General features: G+C 61.9%; 1 protein-coding gene across 1 annotated transcript; it reads right to left on the reverse strand.

Annotated features, from left to right (window-relative positions):
• Positions 1 to 690: 690 nt before the first annotated feature.
• Positions 691 to 16,194, reverse strand: RAPGEF3 (Rap guanine nucleotide exchange factor 3). Its single transcript, XM_062015424.1, has 27 exons — positions 15,753 to 16,194; positions 13,357 to 13,410; positions 12,982 to 13,088; positions 12,153 to 12,274; positions 11,890 to 12,064; positions 11,575 to 11,659; positions 11,379 to 11,439; positions 11,097 to 11,173; positions 10,758 to 10,904; positions 9,621 to 9,727; positions 9,351 to 9,439; positions 8,213 to 8,291; positions 7,090 to 7,240; positions 6,919 to 6,995; positions 6,523 to 6,562; positions 6,315 to 6,399; positions 6,077 to 6,223; positions 5,898 to 5,995; positions 5,571 to 5,696; positions 5,293 to 5,474; positions 5,112 to 5,202; positions 3,478 to 3,528; positions 3,234 to 3,321; positions 3,054 to 3,118; positions 2,762 to 2,816; positions 2,021 to 2,092; positions 691 to 1,057 (listed from the first exon to the last, which is right to left on the reverse strand). The coding sequence occupies exons 1-27, from the start codon at positions 15,834 to 15,836 to the stop codon at positions 939 to 941; spliced, it is 2,634 nt and encodes an 877-aa protein (XP_061871408.1). The 5' UTR covers positions 15,837 to 16,194; the 3' UTR covers positions 691 to 938.
• Between the last annotated feature and the right edge of the window lie 2,383 nt (positions 16,195 to 18,577).

The following is an 18,577-nucleotide window of genomic DNA, read 5'->3' on the forward strand; positions in this document are numbered from 1 at the left end:
ACCACTCTTGCTTTGTCCCTGACATCTTCATGTCACCCTTGTGCTGAGGCTGCTCAGTCCATCCACTCTCATGGCAAAACCAACCTTCCCCCAGCCCCAGGCTGAGCCTTGAGCCCTGCTGGGGCTGAGGAGCTCACACTGCTGTGGCTGGACAGCACTGGAGGGGTTGCAGCCACTGTGCATCCAGCCTGGCAGAGCCTTTAGAGGAGGCAGCTCAGCACCATCCCCTCTCTGTGGGGCTCAGCTGGAGCTTGCTGAGGCTTTTTGGACAAGAACAAGCTCATTTGGGGAGCCCTGCCCTGGCCTCTCTCCAGCAGTTCCCTGTCTCTCTTCAACTGGGGAGCCCAGACCTGGACACAAGACTCCAGATGAAGCCTCCCCATGGCAGGGTAGAGGGAGAGGAGAACCCTCCTTGACCTGCTTGGCCATGCCAGGATGCCAAGATGCCCCCAGGATCTATGGGGCAGCACAGCAGCACGAGCCAGACCCCAACCCTGTGTGTCTGCACCCCAACAGAGAGACACCCCCTGCTCACAGGGATGCTCTGCCTCGAGTCTTTGCAGGGAAACTGGGCATCTCCCAGCCCCAAAGCCCCAGGGTGGGCAAGCCAGGGCTCCTTCCTCCCCCTTGGCCTGTCCAGAGAGTGAACCCAGGCTGCTGCAGGGGAAAAGAAGAAAGGGGAGTGTAGCCTTGCATACAAAAATACTTCTATTGCTGTCTCTGCTGCCCACAGCCCAGCTGGACTCCCAGTTGGGCTCCCAGTTGGGCTCCCAGTTGCTCACGTGGGCTCCCAGTCCCCTCGTGCCACTGGACTCGCTGCCCTTCAAGACCAAGAAGCTGCTCTTGGCTGATTCCAGGGCAGCCTGTGCCTGGTGCTGCTGGGAGCAGAGGCCTGGGGCTGCCACCACAGCCCTGCTCCAGGTCAGCTCAGCTCCCCTTCAGGCCTCCAGGTGGTGGGAGAGGCGCAGCAGCTCCTGCTGCCTGTCGATGGCTCGGAGGTGCTGCAGGTACGCCCAGGTGGAGACGGGGCTCCGAACGCTCAGGGACTGCTCCGAGCCTGGAGGGGAGAGCTGGGCTCAGGGCTGTGCTCATGCAGCTCCTCCATCACCTCCAGCTCCTCTTTCATCACCTCCAGCTCCCCCTCCATCTCCCCCAGCTCACAGATCCTCTCCATCACCTCTCAGCTCACAGATCCTCTCCATCACCTCTCCCTCAGCTCACAGACCCCTCTCCATCTCCCTCAGCTCACAGACCCCTCTCCATCACCTCTCAGCTCACAGACCCCTCTCCATCACCTCTCCCTCAGCTCACAGACCCCTCTCCATCTCCCTCAGCTCACAGACCCCTCTCCATCACCTCTCAGCTCACAGATCCCTCTCCATCACCTCTCCCCCAGCTCACAGACCCCTCTCCATCTCCCTCAGCTCAGATCCCCTCCATCACCTCTCCCTCAGCTCACAGACTCCTCTCCATCACCTCTCAGCTCACAGACCCCTCTCCATCTCCCCCAGCTCAGATCCCCTCCATCACCTCTCCCTCAGCTCACAGACTCCTCTCCATCACCTCTCAGCTCACAGACCCCTCTCCATCACCTCTCCCTCAGCTCACAGACCCCTCTCCATCACCTCTCCCTCAGCTCACAGACCCCTCTCCATCACCTCTCAGCTCACAGACTCCTCTCCATCTCCCCAGCTCACAGATCCTCTCCCTCACCTCTTTCTCAGCTCACAGACCACCCCCATCTCCCTCAGCTCTCTCATCCTCTCCATCACCTCTCCCCCAGCTCACAGACCCCCCCTCTATCTCCTCTTCCTTATCTCACCAATCCCTTCCATCCCCTCCAGGAACCTGCAGGAGCAAGTGGGCACAGGCTGGCTCTGTGAGGCAAAGCCATGCCCCAGCACGCTGCCTGACAGCCCCAGTGCTTTCAGAGCTGCTGGAAGCTTCTGAAGTCACCCTGTGGCTCCACAGCTCCTCAGCACAAGGGGCTCACACAGCCCAGGAGGGAGCCCAGACGTACATGTGGAGATCCTGAGGGCTTTGGGGTCCTCTGGCCGGTGTGGGGAGCGATTTCGCAGCGGGGAGAGTGGAGCTGGACGAGGGCAGAGAGCAGGAGCTGAGCCCCAGCCCCAAGGGACCATCCTCTCCTTGACCCAGCCCCAAAGGAGAAGCCCCAAGGGACCATCCCCTCCTTGTTCCAGCCTCATAGGACCAGCCCCTCCTCACCCCTTCCCTCCCCCAGGAGCTCAGCCCCAGCCCCAAGGGACCATCCCCATCTTGCCCCAGCCCCAAAGGACCAGCCCCTCCTCACCCTTTCCCTCCCAGGAGCTGAGCCCCAGCCCTAAGGGACCCTCCTCTCCTGGCCCCAGCCCCAAAGGACCATCCCCTCCTTGCCCCAGCCCCAAAGGAGCAGCCCCAGGGCACCATCCCCATCTTGCCCCAGCCCCAAGGGATCATCCTCTCCTTGTCCCAGCCCCAAAGGAGCAGCCCCTCCTCACCCTTTCCCTCCCAGGAGATGAGCCCCAGCCCCAAGGGATCATCCCCTCCTCACCCCTTCCCTCCCCCAGGAGATGAGCTCCAGCCCCAAGGGACCATCCCCTCCTTGTCCCAGCCCCAAAGGACCAGCCCCTCCTTGTCCCAGCCCCAAAGGACCATGCTCTCCTTGCCCCAGCCCCAAAGGACCATCCCCTCCTGGCCCCAGCCCCAAGGGACCATCCCCTCCTCCCCCTTTCCCTCCCCCAGCCCCCCCAGGAGCACTCACCATGTGCATGGCCCCTGCAGCGCTGCAGGACCCTCACAGTCTTTGCCATCATGTGCTGTGGGCAATGCACAGAGGTCACCTCCTGCCACCCAGCCCCACCTTTGTCCCCTCCAGCTCCAGCAGCAGCCCAGGGGGAGGACAGGGATGGATGGGGTTGGGGTGGGAAGCTGGTGGCTGTGCCAAGCACTGTGGGGATGCTCTGGATCTGCATCCCCAGGGCAAGGGGGACAGCAGGTCCCCCTGAAGTTGGGCTGAGAGGGTGTTTGTGGGGTGCCAACCCCTCCCCACTCACCATCTTCTCAAAGTTGATGAGGTTCTCAGCCAGTGTGTGGTTGCCCTCGTGGATGAAGGTCATGTCTGGGGTGGGGGGGAGGGAAGTTTAGGGGTCAGGTTGGGCTTTCCCAATCCCCTCCTGGGGAGAGCTGGATGTGACCAACTGGGTCCCCAGCAACCCAGGGCCAAGCTGAGCTACCTTTGAGGAGCAGAGGCACGAAGGGGATGATGGGGGGGCTCAGCTTGGCCACGGCCAGACGATAGACCCTGTGGTTCCACGATGGGTCCTGGGGATGGAGCAGGACCCTCAGTGTGGGGCAGGGAGGGGAGAAACTGGGGGGGCACCATCTCCATGGCACCTCCCTGCCCTCACAGCTTGTGGGAAGCTGAGGTTCAGAGCTTGCTGGGAAGGGGGCTATGGGGCAGGAAGGGGCTGTGCTCACCAGCATCCTCTCCAGCACCGAGTGCAGCTTTCGGATCTTGTGGGGCAGCCTCTGTGCAGGGAGAGGGTCACTGCAGGGGGCACCTCATCTCTGCCAACCCCCAAGCTGAGCCCTCAGCCTCAGGAGGGTTTGGGGCTGCAGTACCCCCCTCAGCAGCTCAAGGTTGGGGTGTCCATCCCTCCCCCTACCTCTCCTCTAGGGGGGGAAGGGGCTGTGGAGCTGCAGTGGTTAATGGCAGGAGGGGTTTGGGCATCCTCTCCTGTGCACAGACCCCCCACCCCGAGCAGTTGGGCCCCCATGGTGGCTCCTCAGAGACCCTGGACCTCATCAGCTCCAAGGACCTGGCCAGTCACCTCACTGACTACGACTGGAACCTCTTCAAGAGCATCCACCAGGTAGGACCAGAGCCTGGAGCACGCTTGGGGCCACCTCTGAGGTGGCTTTTTGGGACAACCCCCTTCTTCAAGTCCACCTCTTGGGGCTTTTCCAGGTGGAAATGATCCACTACATGGTTGGGCACCTTGTTCCAGCCCCAAAGGACCAGCCACAGGGGAGCAGCCCCCAAGGGACCATCCCCTCTCCTTGTTCCAGCCCCAAAGGACCAGCCCCAAGGGACCATCCCCTCCTTGTCCCAGCCCCAAGGGACCATCCCCTCCTTGTCCCAGCCCCAAAGGACCAGCCCCAAGGGACCATCCCCTCCTTGTCCCAGCCCCAAAGGACCAGCCCCTCTCCTTGTCCCAGCCCCAAAGGACCATCCCCTCCTTGTCCCAGCCCCAAAGGAGCAGCCCCAAGGGACCATCCCCTCTCCTTGTCCCAGCCCCAAAGGACCAGCTCCAAGGGACCATCCCCTCCTTGTCCCAGCCCCAAAGGACCAGCCCCTCTCCTTGTCCCAGCCCCAAAGGACCATCCCCTCCTTGTCCCAGCCCCAAAGGAGCAGCCCCAAGGGACCATCCCCTCTCCTTGTCCCAGCCCCAAAGGACCAGCTCCAAGGGACCATCCCCTCCTTGTCCCAGCCCCAAAGGACCAGCCCCTCTCCTTGTCCCAGCCCCAAAGGACCATCCCCTCCTTGTCCCAGCCCCAAAGGAGCAGCCCCAAGGGACCATCCCCTCTCCTTGTCCCAGCCCCAAGGGACCATCCCCTCTCCTTGTCCCAGCCCCAAGGGACCAGCTCCAAGGGACCATCCCCTCTCCTTGTTCCAGCCCCAAAGGACCATCCCCTCCTTGTCCCAGCCCCAAAGGAGCAGCCCCAAGGGACCATCCCCTCTCCTTGTCCCAGCCCCAAGGGTCCATCCCCTCCTTGTCCCAGCCCCAAAGGACCAGCTCCAAGGGACCATCCCCTCCTTGCCCCAGCCCCAAAGGACCAGCCCCTACCCCACTGCACCTCCTGCCCTGGCCTGCTCTGTGTGCTGCTGCCTCAGAGCCCCTTTTTGTGCCTTTATGGGGGGTTTTGGCCCCTGGTTGGGTTTAAGCAGAGCCTGGTGCTGATGCAGGTGAGGAACGTGCTCCCCATCCTTAGCAGCTTCTTTGCTCAGGGCTTCTGGGTGCAGGGTCTGCTTGTACCTTAGCACCCAAGGCCACCCTTGCCCAAGGGGCCCCAGCTCCACCCCTGCAGCCCTCAGGGAAGCCTGTGCTCACCTCCCAGGTCTTGGCCAGGCGGCTCACAGCCGTGTTGCTCACACCAAACATCACAGCAAAGAAGGAGTTGAGGTTCTTCTGCTCCTTGAGGCTGCAGGAGAGGCCAGAGAGCAGCGAGTTGGCCACCACAAGCCACCTTAGAGCCTGGCAGGGCTGGGATGGGGGCACTTGGGGCACTCACTGTGCTGCCAGCTTGATGAACTTGCGCAGGAGCTGGGCTCGTTTGCCCACCTCAGGGCACAGACACAGCTCGGTGGCCACCCAGTACTGCAGCTCGTTGAAGCGCCTCATGACCCTCTCCAGGTTGGCTGTGGTCACATCATGAAACTTCTGGGGCCCAACGATGTAGTGGATCATTTCCACCTGGAAAAGCCCCAAGAGGTGGACTTGAAGAAGGGGGTTGTCCCAAAAAAGCCACCTCAGAGGTGGCCCCAGCCGTGCTCCAGGCTCTGGTCCTACCTGGTGGATGCTTTTGAAGAGGTTCCAGTCGTAGTCAGTGAGGTGACTGGCCAGGTCCTTGGAGCTGATGAGGTCCAGGGTCTCTGAGGAGCCAACATGGGGGCCCAACTGCTCGGGGTGGGGGGTCTGTGCACAGGAGAGGATGCCCAAACCCCTCCTGCCATTAACCACTGCAGCTCCACAGCCCCTTCCCCCCTCCCAGAGGAGAGGTAGGGGGAGGGATGGACACCCCAACCTTGAGCTGCTGAGGGGGGTACTGCAGCCCCAAACCCTCCTGAGGCTGAGGGCTCAGCTTGGTGCTCCCCATCCCTTGCTCCCTACACTCACCAGGCTGCTCAGCTCCTCCACCCTCACAGCAAACAGCCTCTCATTGAGCCCCAACGCCGTGAACACCCCGACAGCATCCAGCTGCAGCCCCACTTTATCTGCAGGAAGGAGGGAGGGGCAATCAACACCAGCATGGAGAAAAGATCCTTAGAGTGACCCAAGAGCTCTTGGCTGCTCACCTCCAGCTGAATTGACCTTCACCAGGACGTGCTCCCCATCCCTGCCGAGCCGGGGGCCGAGGGAGCGCAGCACGTCCCGCACCGAGGCGTTGACGGGCAGCACCGTGACCAGGCACGAGTGGTCTGCTCTGTAGATCTCATAGGGCACTATGGGATGGAGGAGAAAAGAGGTTGGGGGTGTCCCAGCCACTGGGGAAGGGAAGAGTCCTCGTTTTAAGGGTGCCTGTGTGGGCTTTACCTTTGTCCTGAGCTCTTAAGGCACAGCAGCTGCTGCTCAGGATCGCCTCGTCCTGGCTCGGGAGCCAGTGCACTGAGCACCGAGCCTGTGGTTGAGGTGGGAGAGAGAAGGGAGGATGGCACCCTGCTGCTGAGGTCCCCAGAGGGTAGGGGTGACCCAATTCATCACCCATCCCCCAGCCCTGGCACCTCCTCAGGGCTGCCCCTACCTTGGGTTGGGGAGAAACGCTGCCGTCTCCATTCTCCAGCCTGAAGGGAGGGGATGGAGACACAAACAGGGGGCTGGAGACAGAACCAGCTCCTGCAGCCCCCAGAATCCAAACCACCCCCAAACCTCCTGGGCACCAGGGACTCCCAGGGGTGTCTGACCCCCTCCCCATGCCAGGGCCACCCCCACACTGGGGATGTGGTGGCTGTGAGAGCTGCTGCCTTCACCCCCCTCCTCCTCCTCCTCCTCCTCCTCCTCCTGCCTTGCCAATGGTTGTTTTACTGGCCAAACACACACAAGGGGTGGAGGTGATGGCCATGGGCATCAGTGGCACAGGGGGCAGAGCCTGGCACTGTTTGGGACTGGGGGTCACCCCTCTGTGCCAGGCAACACTCACGCTCGGGGCCGCCGCCGATCCTGCTCCTGGCTCAGCACCCCAAGGCGAGGGTCCTGGCTCGCCAGATCTGCCAGGTTCTGAGGGAGGGAAAGGCCCAAGGGGTGAGGAGGAGGTACCCAAAAGCAAAGCCCTTGGTTTCAGGGTGGGAGGGTGCTTGTGTGCCCTCGGTACCTGCAGCAGAGCCATGGTGCTGCGGTCGCCCTGCAGCAGCCGCCCGTAGAGCAGAACCCACTGGCTCACCAGCCTCAGGATCTTGCGGCGCTTGTGCAGGGAATAAGTGGCTTTGTCCTGCTCTGAGCCTTCCAGGGGCTCTGCACGGAAACTGGGACCAGTCAAGGGCACCAGCAAGAGGGTACAGAGCTGCCCAGGGCTGGGCAAGGACGTGGGGATGTGCAGCAGCACAGGGCAGGATTGTGCCCCTGGGCTGGGCGCTGGGGAGGCTGCAGCTCCAGGGTTGTGCTCAGTGCTGAGCCCCTCAGGGATGAGCTCCCTGGGAAGCCAAAAGGAGCATCCCAGCTGGGTGGGAGATGAGCTGAGGGGATGCCAGGAGTGTGCTGAGGTGGCCAAGACCAAGGGCAGCCTGGATTGGGTTCAAATGAGTGTGGGCAGCAGGAGCAGGGCAGGATTGTGCCCCTGGGCTGGGTGCTGGGGAGGCTGCAGCTCCAGGGCTGTGCTCAGTGCTGAGCCCCTCACTCACTGCCACAGGGACACTGAGGGGCTGCAGCAGGGCCAGGGCTGGGGAAGGGGCTGGGGCACAAGTGTCAGAGGGAATGGGGGTGCTGAGGCTGGACAAGAGGAGGCTGAGGGGAGCCAGGAGCACTCTGCAGCTCCCTGCCAGGAGCCTGTGGCCAGGGCTGGCTCAGGCTCTGCTCCTGAGGGACAGCACCAGAGGAAAGGGGCTGGAGCTGCCCCAGGGGGGGTTGAGCTGGGAGCTGAGGCTGAGCTTTCCCCCTCAGAGGGGTGTGAGCCCTGTGCCAGGCTGCCCAGGGAGCTGGGGGAGCCCCCAGCCCTGGAGGGACCCCAAAGCCCTGGGGTGAGGTGCTGAGGGCTCAGTGCTGGGCTGGGCAGGGCTCAGGGCTGGGGCTGCAGCAGCTTCAGGGGCTTTACCAACCAAAACTGTTCTCTGATTCTATCCCCAGGAGCATGGAGGATGCTGAGCTCCCACCCCAAGCCCTGAGGTGTCACTGGGGTGACAAGGAGCAGAGCTGAGTGTGCTGGTCCCTGGCAGAGGGGTTCATGCCATAGGATGGAGCCTGGTTTCACCCCCCTCCCAAACCCAGGTGCAGAAGGATATTGGTGCAGCAGAGCCCTGCAGAGCTGGGAGGTTGGCATGAACACGGTGTAAGTCAGCAGGAAATCCCCCAGGAGGGTATCTGGAAGAGACAAGGACACTGTCACAACCCCTCCATGGTGCACAGTGGCTTGGGAACGTGATGGTCTGGGCCTGGCAGCGTGGCTGGGCAAGAAAGGAGCATCCAGATGGGGAAGGAGCAGCCAGATGGAAAAGGAGCATCCAGAGATGGGAAAGGAGCACCCAGAGATGGGAAAGGAGCATCCAGATGGGGAAGGAGCATCCAGAGATGGGAAAGGAGCACCCAGAGATGGGAAAGGAGCATCCAGATGGGGAAGGAGCATCCAGAGATGGGAAAGGAGCACCCAGAGATGGGAAAGGAGCATCCAGATGGGAAAGGAGCATCCAGATGGGAAAGGAGCATCTAGAGATGGGAAAGGAGCATCCAGATGGGAAAGGAGCATCTAGAGGTGGGGAAGGAGCATCCAGAGGTGGGAAAGGAGCATCCAGAGGTGGGGAAGGAGCACCCAGAGATGGGAAAGGAGCACCCAGAGATGGGGAAGGAGCATCCAGATGGGAAAGGAGCATCCAGAGATGAGGAAGGAGCAGCCAGAGATGGAAAAAGTTCCCCCAGCCCTGAGTGGGGTTGGCCTGTGCCTTCCTCCCACCATGCCCATGCCCATGGAGGGTCTCTTTTTGGTCCTAAACACCATGGAGAGCCCTGGGGAGGAGCCAGGCTTTGGGGGATGAAGGGAGAGGGAGAGGTTGTGCTGCAAGTGCTGCTCTCAGAGGGGAGGAGGCTCCTGGCAGCTGCTGATGACACAGCTCTGCAGCTCTGCTGCTTTGCCCACTGGGGACACCTCCTGGTTCCCATCTCAATGGCTTTTGCTCCTCTCTGAAGGCCAGAGGGAGATGGAGGGATGCAGGAGAGGAGCTATTCCCTGCCTTGGATCTGCCTCCTCCCCACTGGGGCATTTTTAAGAGCAGCTTTGGGGGTTAAAAGCCAGGAAAGAGGATTATCCAGCCCTGCTCAGTGCTGCTCCCTCCCCACCACTGGCATCCCTGTGCCCATCTCAAGGTGACTCTGGGATGTGGCCCCTGGAGCAAGGGGAGAGACCCTCCCACCCCCACCCCAACCTACCCACAGGGTCATAGAGCGTGGCATCGAGCCTCATGAACTCCAGCAGGTGCTCAAGGATCTTCTCTGGTGTCCCAGCCATCACAAAGTACCTGGTGGGCACAGCAAGGGGCACATCAAGGGTAGGACACAGCTCTGGGCCACCACACTGAGCCATTGGGCCACCAGAGCGAGGTGCTTTGGTTACCAGGGGTATGATCCACCCAGCCTCACTCTTCTGAAGGAAGAAAGGGCCAGGCAGCAAGGAGGGCCGTGGGGACAGGCTGCTGTCACCTGCTCCTTGCTGTGGCTGCTTGGCTGCTGCCACCCTGCAGGTTCTTCTGCAGGACCAGCACGACCTTGCCGTGCTCCTTGAGGCGCATGGTGTTGGCTTCCACGTCCTGGAGGAGCAAAAAGCAGCCCTGAGCCCCAGCTCCTGCCCAGCAGCTCCTGCCTGGCACCCCAAAAACCCCCTGTGTGCACACTAAAGAGGGAGCTCATGGATGGGTATAGAAATGGTGGGTGGCAGCGGGTTGGGGCATCACTTCTCACTGAGGTGAGGGAGGGAAAGGGGGAAGGAGGAGACTCAGACCTGGAAGGGAGAGGGAGAAGTGGGGTAGGGCAGCTGGGGAGGAACAACCCCCTGGCCCAGCACAGGCTGGGGGTGACCTGCTGGAGAGCAGCTCTGCAGAGACCTGGCACTGCTGGGGGAGGATAAACTGAGCATGAGCAGCAACGTGGGCTCGTGGGCAAGGAGCCAATGGCAGCCTGGGGGCAGCAAGTGTGGGCAGCAGGGCCAGGGAGGTTGTGCTGCCCCTCTGCTCTGCCCTGCTGAGGCCTCAGCTGGAGTCCTGGGGCCAGTGCTGAGCTCCCCAGCTGCAGAGGGACAGGGAACTGCTGCAGAGAGGCCAGTGCAGGGACACCGAGATGCTCAGGGCACTGCAGCACCTTCTGCTGAGGAAAGGCTGTGGGACCTGGGGCTGTTCAGCCTGGAGCAGAGGAGACTGAGCTCAGGGGGAGCTCATGAATAGCTCCAAGTGTGGCCATGGTGGGTGGCAGGAGGTTGGGGCAGCGCTTTCTGCTGTTGGACCAGGACAAGGGCTGATGGGATGGAGCTGGAACACAACCAGTTGCATTGAAACACAAGGAAGAAGCATTTCAGTGTGAGCTGAGGGAGCCCTGGCCCAGGCTGCCCAGGGAGGGTGTGGAGGCTCCTTCCCTGGAGCTCTTCAGCACCCCCTGGACACGTTCCTGTGTGACCTGACCTAGGTGGGAGCTGCTGCTGCAGGGGGTTGCACTGGATGAGCTCTGCAGCTCCCTCCCAGCCCCCACCACGCTGTGCCTCAGTGATTAAGTGCCCTGTCCCCTGCCCTGTGAACCCCACACTGAGGCTCAGGTCAGCCTCAGAAGCCTGGCAGCTCCTTGCCCTACCTTGAGGATGTGGTTGAAGTCCTGCTTGTCCACTCTGAGGAAGTGGCAGTTGTCTTCCCTCAGGATGATGGAGGCAGCACGAGGAGCATCGTTGACCAGCGCCAGCTGCCCAAAGTCATCGCCCTCGTGCAGGGTGGTCACCAGGCCCTGGGTGATGGGGACACAGCAAGGGTGGTGGTGTAAGGAGGGGAAAGATGAGGTGGCAGCCCTCTGCTTTCCTTTGGAAAAGCCCCTTGGAGTCCAAGCACTCCCCTCACCCTGCCAAACCCACCCCAGCAGCTCTCCAGCTCCCCTCCATCCCCTCAGCCAAGGTGCCTGCAGAGCCCCAGCTGCACTCACCTTCCCATGGGTGACCACGTTCACAGAGCCCTTCCAGATGATGTACCACGAGGTGCCTTTATCTCCTTGGCTGAACACTGTGGGGAAACAGCAGCATGCAGCAGTTGAAGAGGGGGAACCCCCATCTTCATCCCCTCCACCCCAATCCCAAGCCTCCATCCCAGGTTGATGCAGTTCCCTTCTATCCCTGGGTCCATGAAGAGGACACCAGGAGCATCCACAGTGGTGGTCAACAGCTCCAGGTGTCCAGCCCCAGCCTGGGGACCCTTTGCTGATACTCACACACAGTGCCTGCTCTCTGGTGGGACTCAAACATCAGCACAGATGCCAACTCCCTCTTCACCTGTGGCAAGAGGCACCTGCCCTTAGGGTCACCTCATCCAGGAGCTGAGTGATGAGGGGACACTCAGCCAGGATGCCCAGCTGGGATGGAGGAGCTGGGGAATGCAGGGGAATGCAGGGCACCAGCCTCACTCACTGAGTTGGAGAGATGAGCCACAGCTTTGATGTGGAGCAGCTCCTCAAAGATGAGCTCCAGCTCGTCCTCCGTGCGCTGGGCAGGTCTGGGAGGGGAGGAGGGGGCTGAGCAGCCATCCCTGCCTGGGATGGGACATCCCTCTCCAGCCACAACCCCCCCAGCCAGTCATGCTCAGCTCAGCCCATCCCCAGTCTGACAGCCATGGAGAAGATGCTGAGCTCACCCCATGCACAGAACCCCCTTTGGTCCACCTTGGAGTGGGAATGAACCCCATATCCCCCCCTCCCAAAGCCCTGGGGACCCCCAAGCACTCACTGCTTGCGTAGGGCCATGGTGAGCAAAGCATCAGGACCCAGCTGGGCCAGGAAAGCCAGTGCCTCCAGCAGCTCCTCAGCATCCCTCAGCACAGCACCAGGCTCAGGGCTCAGCTCCAGCTCAGCAAAGCGATAAAACTGAGTGTCCTTGTCCTGGAAATGCCACTCCTGCTTCACTGCAGGGGGATGCAGAGCAGTGGGGAGCTCAGCTGGGTGCCCATGGCACAGCCCCAACGTGCTCCCAACGGTGCCTTTGGCTCTCACCATGTGTCAGGACACCTCCATCCACCAGCACCTGGCAGATGCCCACAGCCTGGCTGCGAGTCTGGATGCTGAGCCCAGAGGTCAGCAGCCAGTCCACCAGCTCCTTCCCTGAGCAGCACTGTCTGCAAAGACACAGGCTGAGAATCACCCCCCAAACAACAGGGATGAAGGGCCCAGCATCCCTCCACCCCCCTGTCTGAAATGGGCAGAAACAAAGCTGGGGAAGGGGCTGGGGAATGAGGTTGATGGGGAGGGGGTGAGGGAATGAGGAGGCTGAGGGGGGACAGCAGCACTCTCTGACAGGAGGCTGCAGCTCCAGGGCTGGGGGCAGTGCTGAGCCCCTCACTCACTGCCACAGCAACACTGAGGGGCTGCAGCAGGGCCAGAGCTGGGGAAGGGGCTGGGGCACAAGTGTCAGAGGGAATGGGGGTGCTGAGGCTGGACAAGAGGAGGCTGAGGGGAGCCAGGAGCACTCTGCAGCTCCCTGCCAGGAGCCTGTGGCCAGGGCTGGCTCAGGCTCTGCTCCTGAGGGACAGCACCAGAGGAAAGGGGCTGGAGCTGCCCCAGGGGGGGTTGAGCTGGGAGCTGAGGCTGAGCTTTCCCCCTGAGAGGGGTGTGAGCCCTGTGCCAGGCTGCCCAGGGAGCTGGGGGAGCCCCCAGCCCTGGAGGGACCCCAAAGCCCTGGGGTGAGGTGCTGAGGGCTCAGTGCTGGGTAGGGTGAGGGCAGTGAGTGCACTCCAGCACCTTCAAGACCTTTCCCTGTGTGATTCTCTCAGTCCCATCCCCTCAGAGGGGCCTCACAGCATTTTGGGGGTACCAAGCATCTCACCTGTGGTGCCTCAGGTGATGTTTGTGGTCCCTGATGAGGCCGGGCTGGCTGCTGCTGAGGTGGCTGAAAAGCAGCTTCCCAGCTCTCCAGATCTTCTCTGAGGATGCCTGAGGGTGGAAGGGGGTGACAGGGGAGAAAGGAAAGGGGTGGGTGGGTGGTAGACCCCCCATTAAGTTAACTGCACCCCAGGATCTCCCTCCCCAACCCCCACAAAGGGCTGAGGCCACAGGACTGAGAGCCCAGAGCTGAGGTGGGGACCCCCCAGGATGGGGGTGCTGCATCTCCCCCCACCCCTCCCAGCCTTTCAGGCATTTCCCTCCATCTCCCACTCCCCAAAACTCATCTCCTTGGTGGGGGGAGTCCCAGCCAACCCACCTGGGTAAGGCTGTGTCCATAGTCCAGGCTGGACTCAGTGTCCAAAAGTGGAGTCTGGAAGACCAAGAAGAAGGGAGTTGGTGACCATGGGGGGGCTCTGCCATGGCCCCCTTCACCCCAGAAGGCTTTCTACCTCCCCTAAAGCCTCAGGGCTTTCTCATCCTCCTCCAAACAGCCCTTATGGGCTGAGGAGAGAGTCAGGGGGAGCAGGCAGAAGGCAGCAGCTCTCTGGGGAAGCTCCTGAGCTGGTCCCTGAGGTTGGGCCACTTGGGATTTACTCACTCTGCAAACTCAGCTGAGCCTCGTGACCACACACCAGGAAACAACCACCTTTGCAAACAGGAGGAGCTGGGGCAGCTCCAGCTGAGTGTGTGGGCACCCCCCTTCCCCCCCTTGGGCTGCAAACAAGCAGCTCCAAGCCCCACAAGTGCTTTCACTGTCACCCCTGGGAGCTCCCAAGGCAGGGAGCCAGGACGTGGCTCCAAGGACACCGAAGGGGACTCGTACAAACCCTGCCCAAGGACGAGCACTCTGAGCTGTTTGCTCCTCCCTGGAGTTTTCTCCTTGCTTCAGAACTAAACCTCACAGCTCCCCCTACTCCAAAAAACCCCCTTCTTGATGCATTTCTTGCTCCTCCAGGTCAGGATGCTCTCCCCAGCCTCACCCCAGCTCCCAAAGCAGCTTCCTAAGGAGTTGCCTCTTTCCTGCTCCAAAAGGGGGGGGGACAGGAGGGAATTGAGATCCTGTAGCTCCAGAAATCCGGGAGCAGTGGGCAGCTGGCCAAAGGCAGCTCTGACCATTCCCTACTTGTTGTGTTTGGGATGCCAAGGGAAAAACAAGAGGAGTTATTTCAGGCTTTCCAGCTCCGGAGCAAGTCCTCGCCCATCCGCAGCCTCCAGGGCTCAGGCAGGCAGCCAGGAGCTGGCTGTCCCCTCCTCAAAGCCTCCCTGGGGAAGGGGAAAGGGCTAAAAGACATGCTGGGTCCTCCCTAAGAGCTGCCACTTGTTGCTCAGGGAAGGGTGAAGCTGCTTTGGGGATGCCAGGCTGAGACCTCCCTGGCATCAATGGGGCTGGAGCAGAGCTGGAAGGGGTTGGTTTGGCAACAGGATCAAGCAAATGGGTCCCCAGGAGGGATGAAGATGGAGCCAGGACGTGAGGAGGAGTTTCCAGGAGCCATAGAACAGGGACAAGGGACAATATTGTTCCAAGGCACACTCAGTTCCCTGCCATTCCTGTAGCCACCCTGAGGGATATGCTGAGAGCTGCAGAAAGGGAGGAAAACACCCTTTTCCCCTGCAAACATCAAACCCATCCCCCCTTCAAATGACCTCGAGGTTGTCCCTACACAGCCAGGGAAGGGGACACTCCTGCCACCCTGCCACAGGTTGGCAGATTTACCCCTGCCCTGGTACTTTAGCACAGCAATGCCCCAGCCCTGCTGCTCTCCCACCCTTCCCCTGCCTCATCCCTTCGTTAAAAACCCTCCCAAAAGTGAAGTCCTGGGGGGAAAACAAAGCAGGGAGGAGGTGGGAGGGGAAGGGAAGGGAGAAAAAGGAGCAGCAAGGTTTCTCAGTGGTGAGGGAAGTTCCAGCCTGCCCAGAAATGCTGGGAGGGAGAAGGGGGAGGAGGGGTTGGTGTGTCCTTGGAGTCATTTCACTTGTTCCCTTCAAGATGTTTCTCTCAGGTCAAGCAGGGAGGGAAGGGGAAGGTCAAGAAGCTCAGCTGAGGCAGGTGAACAGGCTCCTGGCTCACCTCCCAAGCCCAAAGAGGACACTGAAAGCAGAGACTCAGCTGCCTTTTAGCACCCCGGTGCAGACCCCCAGCAGCTCCTGGCGAGGGGAAAACACAGCCCCAGGGAGGGAGAAGGTGATGTTGAGCTTTGTCCTGCTGCCAAGGGACAAGTTTCTCCTGCAGAAACAGCCCGAGCCGGTGGGAAGGGAACGTTTGGAACCCCGTGTGCCGTGGGGGAAGCTCCTCTCCTGTTCACACCCCCAGGAGCAAGGGCTGAGCTGCCAGAGCACAATAGCACCGGCCTCATTTCATGCCTGGCTGCCAGCTCTGCCCTGGAGAAGGGCTGCAAAGGCTGCAGCAGCGTGCTCCCTGCACGTCCTCAGCCCACAGCCAGCAACACGAGTGGGGTGCAGGGAGCGGGGGACAGCTCCCAGCCCGCTGCCAACCCTCGGGAAAGGGCTTGTCCTGCAAAGGCCGGCTCAGGAGCAGGAGCTGGAGGTGATGAGAAGCCCGGGGGGCTCTGCTTGGCTCTCACTGAGGCTCCATCCCCGGCAAGCCCGAGGCTGGCCAAGGAGCGATGCCGACGGGCTGCATCTCCCCGCGGGGGGCTCTGGGTGATGGCAAAGCCCCCCCTGGCCGGGCCACCCCCCGTAGCCCACACTCACCCAGCGGATGCCCTGGATGGGGGGCAGGTTGCTCCCTTCTCCTTCCAGCCGAACGTCGTAGCTGGAGCTCCGGAACAAGTGCATCTTCTCGAGGAGCACCGAGAGCCTCTGACCGTCAACCCCGAGCCCCCCACAACTTGGGGGCGACGGTTTAGGGGTAACACCTCTCCCTGACTCCAGCCCGACTCCTTTGATCCCGTTTAACCCTTTACCCGCCGCTTCTCCCGGACCCCGCCGCGCCGCCTCCCCGGTTCAGCGGCAGCTTCGGGCGGGGCGAAGCCATGGCGGGCTCTGCCCTCGGCTGCGGCGGCTCCGGGAGCGGCGGCTCCGACCTGCGGCTCGGGACGGGATGGAGGGGAAAGGGAAGGGGACGGGGAGCGCGATCGTGGATCGCGGAGCGGCTCCGGCGCCGCCGCCAGCGCAGCGCTGCCGTGCGCGCCCCGCCCCCGGCACTGCGCGGCCCCTCCCGCGCCCCCGGTACGGCACACGGGCTCGGGAGGGGGGTTGGGTACTATCCCCGTGGGTTCAACACGGACATTCAACCCGCAGGACTGATCCGGTTGGTCCTGAGCGGTATCGGGGTCCTGGTCCCTGGGGATGGGGCGGGGGTGGGGGGGGGCTCCGGGAGCCTCTGAGCATCCCACCGGGACTTTGAGACTCTGGGGAAGCCCCTGTCCATCTCCTGAGCATCCCACCAGGACTCTGAGACTGGAGGAGGGATTCTAGGGAGTCCCCATCCTTCTCCTGAGCCCCCCACCACGACTCTGAGACTGGGGGGAAGCCCCCATCCTTCTGCTCAGCATCTCACCAGGACTCTGAGACTCAGGGGAAGCCCCCATCCATCTCCTGAGCATCCCACCATGACTCTGAGGCTGGGGGGAAGCCCCCATCCATCTCCTGAGCATCCCACCACAACTCTGAGCTTGGGAGAAGACCCCATCCATCTCCTGAGCATCCCACCATGACTCTGAGGCTGGGGGGAAGCCCCCATCCATCTCCTGAGCATCCCACCACAACTCTGAGCTTGGGAGGAGGGATTCTAGGGAGTCCCCATCCTTCCCCTGAGCCCCCCATCATGACTCTGAGATTGGGGGGAAGCCCCCATCCATCTCCTGAGCATCCCACCAGGTCTCTGAGCTTGGAGGGAAGCCCCCATCCTTCCCCTGAGCCCCCCACTATGACTCTGAGATTGGGGGGAAGCCCTCATCCATCTCCTGAGCACCCCACCAGGACTCTGAGCTTGGGGGGGCAGTTGTAAGAAGCCCCTGCCTTTCCCCTGCACACCCCACCATGACCCCAGGGATGGAGGAACCCCAGGGACCTCCCTTTCCTTTGCCCAGACCTCCAGGAGCAGCTGGAGGATCAGGGAGGAACAGAGGTGCTGGGGAGCTGGAGCTAATTCATACTGGGGAGGATGAAGGAGCAGACCTGGAGCATGGCCCAGCAGGGCTGGGAGTGCTTGTAGTGGGGCTTCTGGCTCTCAAGAAAAGGAGTTTGTGCCAAAATGAGCTTTTGCTTTTGAAAGAAACCCTGTTTCTATGGCTACAGAAAGACTGAAGCCCCCACCTCATCCAGCAACGTGATGAGAGATGGCAGCTGGGTACAAGGAGCTGGGCTTCTGCTTCCTCCCTGGATCAGGCACCCCAAGGACTTTGGGGGTCACCCCAGGCTCCTCAGGAACACCTTGGGGCCACCTCACATGAGCCTGGGGAGGCAGGACCTGCCTGGCTGGGAGTAAACCCTTGAGCAGCCATGCAGGACGAGGCCAGCAACCCTCCCTGCCCCCAGCTCCTTCAGCCCCTGGCTGCTGGCAGGCAGAAAGAGCCTTTCCCTGGAGCCCTGGAGGTTGTGGCCACAGGGCTCCCAACAACAACCACCCACAAGGCTCCCAACAACCACCAAGCACCCACCCACCAGCAGCCCCAGTGATGAAAAGCCTCATGCTGAGCTCTGTCACCACCTCCAGCCTGCCCAGAGGCTGCAGCTCTGTGGGGGTGATTCTTTGCTCCAGCACTTCCAAGGGCTTCTGTTGTATAAAACCATCCCCTCCCCCTTGTGCAAACCCTTCCCAGCATCTTGCTGGAGGACTCCCAGCTTGGTTCTTACTGGTAACACACAGTGACGGCCACTGGTCTCAGCTGGGCAAGGCAGGGGCTGGCTGGGAAAGGGATGATGGAGCAGTTGCTCACCCTGTGGCTCTGCTGCTCCAGGTTCCCAGCTGAGAAGCCACAAACAAGATGAGGGTGGGTTGGATGGAGGCAGCAGGAGCTGGGGCTCATAGAAATGGGTTTAAAGCTTCCCACTGGACTATGCTGCTGTGACAAATGCACCTTGTGCAGCCCCTGCCTTGCAGCCTGGTGTGGCAGGAGGGGTGTGTGCAGCCCCAGCCTTGCAGCCTGGTGTGGCAGGAGGGGTGTGTGCAGCCCCTGCCTTGCAGCCTGGTGTGGCAAGAGGGGTGTGTGCAGCCCCTGCCTTGCAGCCTGGTGTGGCAGGAGGGGTGTGTGCAGCCCCAGCCTTGCAGCCTGGTGTGGCAGGAGGGGTGTGTGCAGCCCCTGCCTTGCAGCCTGGTGTGGCAGGAGGGGTGTGTGCAGCCCCAGCCTTGCAGCCTGGTGTGGCAGGAGGGGTGTGTGCAGCCCCTGCCTTGCAGCCTGGTGTGGCAGGAGGGGTGTGTGCAGCCCCTGCCTTGCAGCCTGGTGTGGCAAGAGGGGTGTGTGCAGCCCCTGCCTTGCAGCCTGGTGTGGCAGGAGGGGTGTGTGCAGCCCCTGCCTTGCAGCCTGGTGTGGCAGGAGGGGTGTGTGCAGCCCCAGCCTTGCAGCCTGGTGTGG

Source organism: Colius striatus, chromosome 26 (genome assembly GCF_028858725.1).
Source record: "Colius striatus isolate bColStr4 chromosome 26, bColStr4.1.hap1, whole genome shotgun sequence".
Taxonomy (NCBI): Eukaryota; Metazoa; Chordata; class Aves; order Coliiformes; family Coliidae; genus Colius; species Colius striatus.

Coding starts and splice junctions, on each gene's coding strand:
- RAPGEF3 (XM_062015424.1), bottom strand. CDS start 15,836: ATGCACTTGTTCCGGAGCTCCAGCTACGACGTTCGGCTGGAAGGAGAA. Junction 6,563..6,918: donor GATCGGCGGCGGCCCCGAGC/GTGAGTGTTGCC, acceptor CCCTCCCTTCAG/GCTGGAGAATGGAGACGGCA. Junction 3,529..5,111: donor GCCTGGCCAAGACCTGGGAG/GTGAGCACAGGC, acceptor CTCCCTGCACAG/AGGCTGCCCCACAAGATCCG.